Below are 10,771 nucleotides of genomic sequence, written 5' to 3'. Positions count from 1 at the left end.
GGGATTTTCTAAATTACCCTCTTGCTGAGTTCAGTCACAGTAAGTACTTTGAAAAATCATAATCAGGTCCCTGAGCAGCCTTGGGGGTGGCCAAGCAAGCACTCGGTTTTGGCTTTCCTGATGTTAACTCCCGTATTATTAACTTTTGTGCAAGGTATTACATTCTGGGATAAGAGGAAGAAAGCCAACACGAGCCTGAAAATCATGCTGAGAAACAACAGTAGCCATTACCATGGTGCATTATTTCCTTGCAGTCGTGTGGTGGCTTAGATGGGACTCGCCATTCGCAGAAAACATTCCAAACATTAAGCACTCCTCCTTTCTCCTGGCAAGGCACTGTCATTTTCAAGACAGGAACATTTGCTCTGTCAGGCTCTCTCATTCTCTCCCTCAGCCTCGACTTTACTGATACTGTCATTTTGGAAACAGCATTTGCTCAGTCACTCTCTATCACTCCCCCCTCTGCTCTTCCTCCTTCTGTCCTCTCCACTCATTCATTTCTCACCCCCCCTTGTCCTTCTCCTCTCCAACACAGGCAGAAAACAGACAAGAGAACATGCAGTAGTTTCAGTCTGGGCAGTGTAAAGACTTATAGCCGTTTGGGTCTTTTTCTGTTTGTGTCATGTTCAAGCACCTCAAATATCGTGGGGAATTACACTTAGCCTCTACTAAAAAATCTGAATAAGAATAATGCAGCTATGCTAAGAAGGGCGCTGCACTAACTCACAGCACCATCACTGAATGGATTAAAATGCAGCCAAAATATAAATCCCTATAACGATGCATTAGGGGATAAAAACAAACACTAGAAGGTCAATAAACTCAGACATGTTGTAAATCCCCACAGAAATATTACAATCATTTCTCCTCAGACCGCCTAAGCACCACTCCACTCCAAACCCTGGCAACAAGAGCAGAGCGCGTGTTCCTTAAATCATTTCAACAAAGGACTATATTCATTCACCTTTTTTTGTGGTGTGGAAAGCAATACAATCCTCTTCTAGAAACCCTGTGCTTGACTGTGTTGTTTTTTTGCGCCTGGCCGCATGGTGGCAACCTGCGCTGCGCCTCCAGCCCATCACATCCAACGTTTCCTCATAAAGAACCCGGGACTCGTCCTCATCCCACGCACACCGGCAGCCGGGCTCTCCTCCACGGCAGGCTCCGACCATGGCAGTGTAACTGCGTGCAAGTTTCTCCCCCCGATGCGCTCATTCTCTGCTCTCCGAGCTGCTGAACTTCTGCTCAGCGCTCCCGTCAAGCTGAATTGCCGACCTTGACAGCGCGCTGTGGGCAGGATTCGTGCAAAAGTCTGTCCGCTGTTTTGGAAAGAAACTGTAAGCACTCGGGTAGCGGACAACGAGGGTGAAGTTTAAAGTAGGAGACAGAAAAAGCAGAAATCAGCATCTGAAGACCGCGAGAATTGTCGGGGAAAAAGTATGAGGCGCAGTTTGCCTTCTTACAGGTGCAGCGAGGAGTGGACTGTGTTTGGACTTAACCTGGATTCAGCTGTCTGAGTTGCATCCAATAGCCTACTTCAAAGAAACCAAGACTGCTTTGGTACCAAATCTCTTACTATTCTACGGGGTAGTCTATGTGGAACTAGAGCAGATTACAAAGTAAAACTAATACAGACTCTGTTCGACCGAATTCGTCCAGTCGCTACAGGCTGCAGCAGCGGCTCGATTTTGCGCTCCCAGATCGGTGCGCTTTTCCTGGCACAAGAGGCGTCAGGTTCCCAGACGGAGAGACCCGGCAGCAGGCGGACAACAACAGAACCTCACCGGGACTCGGACACAGTAGCACGCTTCCATCTCACCGGGCACTTGTTGTCCACTCGGCCCGGTTTGGGACAATGTTTGAGGACTCCTGGAGCAGATCGATGTGGCGGGCCACATGGATTTTATTTTTTTCCTTACTCATCCACTCCACACAAGCGCAAGGTAAGAGGGACACCGGGGTCGGTTAGTCATCACACAGGCCCATTAGTGTCATAGCTCCCCTGCTGTGTTGGATGTTGATGTGGTGGCTTTTCCGTTCGGTTGGACTCAGATCTGTGATGTGTTCATTATGCTTTGCCTTTTGCACGTAGCCCATAATTTCCTCATTAAGCTACACATCACCGTGACGCGCTGTGTTCCGCTTAATTGCAGGTTATAGTGACACACTCACACATTGGCAACTGCTGCTGTTATTTCCTTCATTGTCTTCATCCTCCATCGTGTCAATGAGACTTTTTTCCCCAAATGTATTTCCCTAACCCTGAACTTCCACCTAAACCTGAACTTTATTAGGTCCAGATCATGCTTGGGGTGTCGGGAGCAGAATCCAGTGTGATAAATGTGGAGCGGTTCAGGTTTTAAAGCTTGTTTGTTATAAAGAGACAGTTTTCTTTCCAGCTGTGGGGTTTAGAACCCGTAAGTAAATTTCTAGTAACATTTGCTATGAATATGGCATTAAAAGCCCAGCTGTTAAAAATGTTAATCTGATTAATAAATAGCTCTGCCTTGGAAATTAAACTTTGCGTGGCAAACAAGCGCGTAAATAAACAAATACTACAAGGCTACACATTCATATGCAGCGATTGATGCGAGTGGAGAGCATTCAGTGTTGGAAATTAATTGGTTTCTCTGAGAATTATGCAGCCTGGTTACCCCCGAGCACGGTGTGGCAGTTTGGAATCGGTGACTGTGCGTCTTTTCACTCTCTTTTTCACGAGTAGTTGCTTTAGTTGGAGTATGACTCAAATTCTCAGCAATAATTCCCACACGATCCCTGTAATATTCCTGTGGAGACTTGGTGTGGGTCTGTGGTGCCCAGCAGAGAGTCAACTGAAACCTCAGGCTCTCTTCCTTTTATTTGAACCCAACTACTATGTCACTGTAGAATCTTAGTTTTTATGAGATAATTGTATAGCAGACTATTTCAAAGTTATCATTACTTTCAAAGTTATCATTAATGACAAGTTTGTTTTTGTTAGAAGAAAGCTGGATGCTTTGTGAAAAGAAATGTATGTTAGACGTATTTGGCAAACCCTATGAGGTGAACATTTGAACCATTTAAACCAGAGTGGGGTCTATAGTTAGCACCATGGGTCATTGAGGGTGCTCCAGGGGCTTGTACTTCTAAATTGCTGAGAGAAAGGCAATGGCAAATAACTGAAGAATGATGTTGTATGTAGGTAGATCATAGGAGGGAGTATTACCTCTCAAGATAGACTCGAAGCCCTCGGTGGCGCACACTCAATAATACAATGTAGAGAAGATGAAAAAAACAAACATGGCAGATATCCATCATTCATGAGGGCATATCCTAGTGCCTGACATTTACCGGAGATTGATAACTTGTGTGTCCTAGGGATTAAGAGTCCTGACTTGGTTGCTTCCTCTGTATTTCTTCATGCTGCCTGTATCAGATTCACGATGCTTGTTCCCAGTCCACTCTCTTTCCCCCTTAATGCTTATTTAACCATGCAAGTTAAATAAGAGCACATTATTTACAGTAGTGGCTTGGGGAGAAGGCCTTGGCTGGCAGTCACACTCACTGTCTCTCTGCTCAGTCTGTCTAGAAGTGGCCCTCAGATTTCATTGCGTAGTAACGTTTCTGGGTCAGAAAATGTAGAATTGGATTGGACTCTAATTGCATCCCAAACGGACACTCAGACCGTTCAGAGTGCTGCTCGTTGAAAGTGATCCCAGTGTGGGCTGCTCTCTTTCCATGCGATGATTAAAGAACACGATGAGGCCAGCAGCATGCCTCTGGATGGACATGTCAGCCACTGCTTGCCACATTTTAATGACCAGTCCACTGAAACGGCTTTTTAACGACGGGAGAACGGCCTTCATCGGACCAAAGTGCTCTGAAATCTTGCTTTAAAAGGCTGAGCAGAGAGAGAGATGATCATGTTCATGTAAACTGTCATTCATAGGGGTGCCACGATTTTGATTTTAAATTGGAAATAAGCTCTCAATTTCAACTAAGGAAATCAAGAGCAGGATCGGCGATCCCCCCTTGTATTTTTTACTCTTTTCATTCCCACCTACTTGCGCACACAGGGACGTCGGACTGGGGGGTAAAAGGGGACTGAGTTCTCAGAGCCCTCAACTGAGTAGGGCCCGAAAAGATGCTTGAATGAATAGCTGTAGATGCGGAGAGGGGCCCATAGAAAACACCTTTCTACAGGGCCCAGAATTTTGTGCTACGCCCCTGTACGCACGTCCAAAGAAAAACAAAAAACAAACGTAGCTTACGAGCTCGTAGAATGCGGCTAAAGACTCAAGGTAATATTAGCTTACCAGTAGTTTGCAGCTGCTCTTTTCCAGACATCATGGCCACTGCCCAAGCCTGAGATGACGGAGAATCAACAGAACAAAAAATTCCTCCTGCATCCCTGGAGTCACCGGTGTGGCAACATTTTGCCTTCCCCGTTTAAGCTATGTAAACGAACAGGCCTGTAGGCTCTGACTGGACTCCATGGCTTTCAGGTGCTTCTCGGTAAACTAAAGATGCTTTCAATTGCACTTTGTTCATTTTGAAAAACCTCAAACCCTTTCTTGTAAAGTACCCTTCTACCATTTAGTGGTTCCTATTGTGTCATTGCCGTCCCTGTTGAATAAAAATTTGTAAATTTAAAATCCGATCAAATCGTGACCTTAAAATCCAAAGTCAAATCAAATCATGGATTTGGAGAATTGTTGCACCCTTAGCCAATATCATCTTTGTGAGAAGCAAGAAAAAGAAGAGAGTTTTAGTGTTAATAGATACACTTCAGTACCTGACTGATGGCTTATTTAAACCTGGCGTGTCAGTAGTTTTAATGTCCTTATCTAAAATGGTGAATAATTCTGCATATCAAACAAAGGCCTTGTGTCATTTACGCATCTTTTTTTTTGGTAGCCGAGCCACACAGTGAGAACCCACTCACCCTGGATATTTTGGGACAGTTTTAGGAGCTGTCTGGTCTGCCCCACTGTTCACTTCCATTCATTTACTGAGGTCATGCCGAGACAATGCTGGACTCGCCTGCTGGTCTTGTCATTTCTAGCACGTCTATTTTGGAGCTCGGAGCAGCAGGGGGTGGGGGGACTCTATTGGAATGTCATGTTTGGCATACATACTTCTGCATCACTCAACGTTTGCAGATTAGCCCAACTGGCTACAGCCTTGACTTTAGGAGCTTTAGAGGACTTTTGAGGACTTTAGTCTGTCAGAGGCGTGGCACTCGATTAACATCCATATGGATGATGACAGATTGTGGGTTGCTACGATTGGTATTGGAATTTGTTATTTCATGTTAATGCTGTCTAGGATGCACATGTTTAGAGTGATGGTCTGTTTTTAGCTCACTGTATGGACATGGACCTGGAGTAATAGAAGTCAAGGATTTCATCTCAATTTTAAATCTATTGGAAGATTGGATCAAAATTGTGTAACTGGAATGAATTGCATGAATTTGGAAGCACCTTATGACTGCTTCAGAAGGAAGCAAAATTGAAGGCGTTCTTATCACAGATGACAAAGTAGGGCACATAACATAGACATGCGGTGGACATTTTTGAGTAAGCAAGGAAGTGGGTTTAAGATGAAGAGGTGGAAGTTGAGGTTGCATGTGGCAATATTTGATTGTGGTGATTACAGTACTTTTGATCTTTTGTTTCCCTGACAATACTCCTCAAGTGAATGGTCAGACACTTGTGCTATCAAGACATCCTGTTTGCTTGGGCATGTGTGTGTTGTCTTTGTATATACTTGAGACGCAAATCTCCAATTCCAGATTGGTATAACACAGACAGCAGATGCTTGCAGCACTGTATTTAGATGAAGGGAGACTTAAAAATCAAGATCATTGATCAAAGCCCCCTTTGTTTTTTGATATGAGTCACTCGGTGATAAAGCAGCAAATACAAGTATTCTTTTTAGGATTATTTGAAACTGACATGATGGATTTGGCCAAAGCTGAAGTATGGTAAGCCATAGAAAGAGAAACTGATTGAGATTGTAGTGTGAGTGATTTGTGCAGATAGTGGAGTTGAGTGAATGTCTCCAGACTACAAATGCCCCGATTTGTCACTCATCTTAATTGACAGACTGGGGATCTCTGTTTTCTTGTAGCAGCTGTGCTCCGTGAAATGATTTGCAAAAAGAAAAAAAAAGATGAGGCTGTCCTAGAACCCTGCAGCCAGCACATTGGCAAAAGGTCACAACATATCGCTTTTAGTATTTGGGGCTGGCGAAAAAACTCATGGTCAAAGTCCAGTGATAGATTTTTCAGTGGGATGTCTAGTGTTTCACTGCGCTACGTTCAATAAAAAAAAAACTCCCACCCAAGGTCTCTGGTAGTGGCGAGTCCGAGAGAGGCATAACTGAGAGACTTTTGTGTTTTTCCTCTTTAAAAAGCACTTCCAGAGCTCTTACAATGCTGCTGTCTTCAGTGATCTGGGCCTTGTTTCCCAATAATAGTCGATCGAAGATGTTAAGAGTGTTTATAAGTGGGACTAAAGTTCTTGAAGTCCTATACACACGCTCTGAAAAATATAAATTAGAGCAAGAGTTAAGGGCTTACAGAAAATCACTAAACAGAAATACAAAGAAACGCACAATACACATTGTTCAATATGAGAAAATATATGATATGGGTCAGCTGTAGGGCTGAGCAATATTATCAGTGTTGTATTGATATTGTGATATGAGACAATATGTCGTCTTAGATTTTGGACATATTGTAATATGGTTGTCTACCAGTGTTGTCTTTACCTGGTTTTACAGGCTGCGTTACATTAAAGTGATGTCATTTTCTGAACTTACCAGATTGTTCTAGCTGTTCTATTATTTACATCTTTCCACTAAGTCATCATCATTTCTGGAGAGTATTAATCAAAAGTCTCATTGTGTAAATAGCATTTTGTTAAAGCACCAATAGTCAACACTACAATAGCGTCGCAATATCAACATCGAGGTATTTGGTCAAGAATATTGTGATATTAAATTTTCTCTATCTAACCCTAGTCAGCTGTTAACCTCATTTGCAAATGATGTAGAAGAATTTTACTTTAATAAGAGTGAACACATTGAACCACAACGTGTAAAAACTATGGTTAGGGAATCATTATGTGACCGAGATGAGGAAGGGGAGGAGAGGAGAACCGACACATCCAAATAAATAAACATGTACATACACTTACAGATTCCTAATGCTGTTCAGCCACAAGGCTGCTATACAGTATTCACTGCTTAGTACAGCTGTGGCAAAAGGCAAACCCTCTGGAGGATTTAAGTGAATCTGAAGGACCCCATTAGTGAACTTCTCACCTGTCGATGGCCATCAACAAACTCTATCTCCTGGATGTACAGGCCTGCCTCCCACAGTACAGTAATAGGAAGGCATGCTCATAATCATCAGTGCACTTTGCTTGTTATTACTTTAGCTACGTGCTATTATTATTCTGACAGCTGTGTTGAAAGGCCCCCCTGAAAACCCCCAGAAAATAACTTAAAATGTGCACCTCTGTGGATGGATGGCAGCGTCATTTTTATTTGCATAAAAGACTCCTTTGTTCATTATTAATATGAATATACGTAAGTGACAAGACAATGTCATGATTGCATCTATAGCGCTTGCTTCAACCACTTCTTTCAGGGCCCGCTGTGTCGTCATTTTCACCGTGTGAAGACGCCTGTTTGAGTGCAGCCATGTAAATGTGTGAAGAGGGAAGGGAGGAAAGTATAGAGATGTGTGAATATGTTTCAAGCATCTTTGTCTCATGCTTTGCCAAGGTTTAATCTATGCTGTAACATCCGTCTGATTTCCCTGAATTTAGTATGCTGCTTGACATTATCTAAGCCATGTGATTAAAGTGGATAATCCCCCATATTTAAGGTACCGAAAATGCACCTTGTTAGAATGCCTGTAGAAATGTTGCTGTACTTAAAGCTCCGTTGTTTGCACCCATTGCAAATGTAAACATGCAAACACACAAACTCCCCTTTGATTTTTGTATACTAATGAGTTGTGTTAGCAGAATGACTCATGGCTCTGACCCTGTCAAAAATATTCCACCTAGCTAAACAGTCTAACTTGGGCAAGATAACATAATAATGGTGCCACCAGGAACATCTTGCTCCTCAGAGGGCCCTTCTAGGTGACAGTGGTGCGGCACAATCAATGCCATTTCACAGCTATCTGTTCAGTGACCACATTTGCCTCAAAATTCCCTCATTGGCATGCCCGCCACTTTTCATTTTTATCTCTCATCTCCCTGGGTTAGATTCTAAGAACTGTAATCCTAAAATTTCTGCCAGTTCCTGCTCTTTGAAACCCCAGTTATGTAACCCCAAAAATGACTTTTGGATCCAAAAGAAAAAGTTTTGGGATTGTACTCTTTCTTCTCTCTTCTAAGCGCCGTGCTACCCAGACACTTTGACCAGAACAACAACTGTTGGGCTGAGGCTAAGATATAGCAGCCTTATTCACAAATTGTCTCCTTCTAAGCCCCTGCCATCTCGCCCACTATCTGGAACATGGCACAAAGGAGTCTGGTTAGTATTTGTCTATGCATGGTTATTAATTTGGGTTCTGTTCACACTACTGGGACTACTGGGACCGGGAAAAGAGGCCACCCAGGCCAGCTGGGAATTCTCACCATACAGTCAGATGGACAGAGGTCAGGGTTAAATGACCTGACTGAAAACAATGTGGACTTATTGCCAATAAAAACAGAAGCTCTATTTGTCTTCCATTTGGCATTCGTAGCGACAGGCTGATTATAATATTTCAGCCGTATATCGTAATTGGGGCTCTGACTGAAGTGGATTAGTCTGTTTATTTTCTGTTTTTTCTCTGACATCATCTTAAACAGCTCCTTTGATCATCTTTCTATGCACTATGGAAAGATTTGTGCCTTGCTGAGGAATATTGCTCTTTGGCTTGCTTTTGTGGCTTGAATGGTTGTACCTATTTGAAGGTGGTTTAAAGAATGTATTTGTGAATGCTAAGTGTGTGTGCTTTGTCACCGTTCTGTAGCGGTGGTAGTATTTTACCTTAGATGAACATTAAGAATAACACTCAAAGCTTGCATGTATATTGTACTTGAGTTTTCAGTAAGAGCAGCCTTGTTCTTTTGAAGCTGCTGCTGTTTTTAATCTACTATGTGAGTCGCGACTATAAAGCTGTGGCCTGAACAAGGTTTTACGCTGAGAATGGATTGAAGGATTTACGGCAGGGTATTCCATCTTGTTTTTATATTACTGTGGTGAAAGCGTATCACGTGTTTCCATCACTGCTGAGCCAAGCCAAGCCACGGTTCTGCACTCCCAAATTAGCACCTGGAGACCTTCTGTACTTTTACACCACACATGATATTTAGCTGCAAAACGTCGAGTGGTGAGTCTGATTTGTTTGTCCTTCAAATGTCCTTCAAAGTGGGCTCCAAAATGCCCCTTGAAAAATAATAAGCCAGAGGTATGGATGTGATTATGGACTTGAACTTTTTTCTTGCTATTAAAGAGGGCCATTATGCATGCAGGGACTGGCAATGGGGAGCCAGAGTCAAGGCTTGTTTACCAGCATCATCCCTCATCCGGCTAGATGGAAATGAGCATGGACCTTTAGAGTGACACAAGCTTCAGGAGGCCCCCAAACCTGACTCACTCATGCGGATCCTTGTGTGTTTACAATAGAAATGCACTCAGATTGGCTATGGGCTTGGGAATCCACCTCTGAACCCTGTAATTGCTGTACCCTGGGGTAGGTGTTTCTTGTGTGTGTGTGTGTGTGTGTGTCTGTGTGGACTGTGAATTTACATGCATATATGAGTGGGTCTGAGTGCAAGTGGTCATCACGGCCCTACCGCAACCACACACACATACATCTATTGATATATATATATATACATTGTTTATTAAACAATCCTTGCAGTGCTACATGAACAAAAAGCAACTCTAGTTCATGCAGTTAATGAAGGGGCATTACATTGAAAATGCCCAGAGCCATGTATTTTGTGAATAAACAGAAGTTAAAGTAAACTACCTCTCTTTTTTGCATAGTTTGATACCACTGGCATGATTCGCTCATGTAGAAGCCGAATGACAAGCAAATCGATTTAATGTCTTACATGGGGATGGGAAAGGGCCTGATCGATTCTGACAATTACGCCATCTTTAACACACATCTCATCAAAGGCCCATTCTCTTTTTTGCCATCCCATTACCCATCTATCCAGCACTTGGATCCACTGCCTATTTACCCATCCCATGCAGGAATAATGGGGCCTTCACCCCCAGTTGGATTAATCAGCCATAACCATATGCTACCGTGTGCAATTATGGTGCAATTTTGACCAAGGGAAACAGCTGTTGCCATTTGAAAGGGTGGAATAAGATTGCAATTGCCTCAACTTTGATTTGTGTGCTGCTTTCATTTGATGAGAGAACACATTTTTATGCTTTACATTATAATAACTCTAAATGAAGAGAACTATTAGCATGATACTCTTTCTGTTTCCAGCTGCATTCAGAGGATAGCCTCGCTGCTATGAGGTATTACTCACACATTCAAGAAGGAATGAATATGTTTATTCATTTGGGTTTGAATGGGCTTTCTATTTTCCGAAGCTATGTTTTAGATTCAATCATCAAATGACATTTTAAAATATTTATTCACAGCGGCACCTTAACATTTTGATAAAGGAGGCTGTCTCTGTAATTCCCAAGGTATATGTTTTATCTGCCAGCCTTTTTGTTTACACTCTCCTTTATCAATTTGCTGGATTTAAAT

The 10,771-nt window shown here is 42.7% G+C and overlaps 1 protein-coding gene across 5 annotated transcripts in view; it reads left to right on the top strand.

The window, feature by feature from the left end:
* The first annotated feature begins 1,095 nt into the window (after positions 1 to 1,095).
* Positions 1,096 to 10,771, top strand: part of sdk2b (sidekick cell adhesion molecule 2b) — a 252,146-nt gene continuing 242,470 nt past the window's right edge. For all 5 annotated transcript variants that reach the window (XM_034859904.1, XM_034859902.1, XM_034859899.1 and 2 more), the window contains exon 1: positions 1,096 to 1,943. In XM_034859904.1, coding sequence (XP_034715795.1) covers positions 1,856 to 1,943 — 88 coding nt within the window. In that variant the 5' untranslated portion in view covers positions 1,096 to 1,855. The remainder of the gene's footprint in view (positions 1,944 to 10,771) is intronic.

This window comes from Etheostoma cragini, chromosome 21 (genome assembly GCF_013103735.1).
Source record: "Etheostoma cragini isolate CJK2018 chromosome 21, CSU_Ecrag_1.0, whole genome shotgun sequence".
NCBI lineage: Eukaryota > Metazoa > Chordata > Actinopteri > Perciformes > Percidae > Etheostoma > Etheostoma cragini.
The sequence above is the reverse complement of the archived record's forward strand: the minus strand, read 5'-3'. Positions and strand labels throughout refer to the sequence as shown.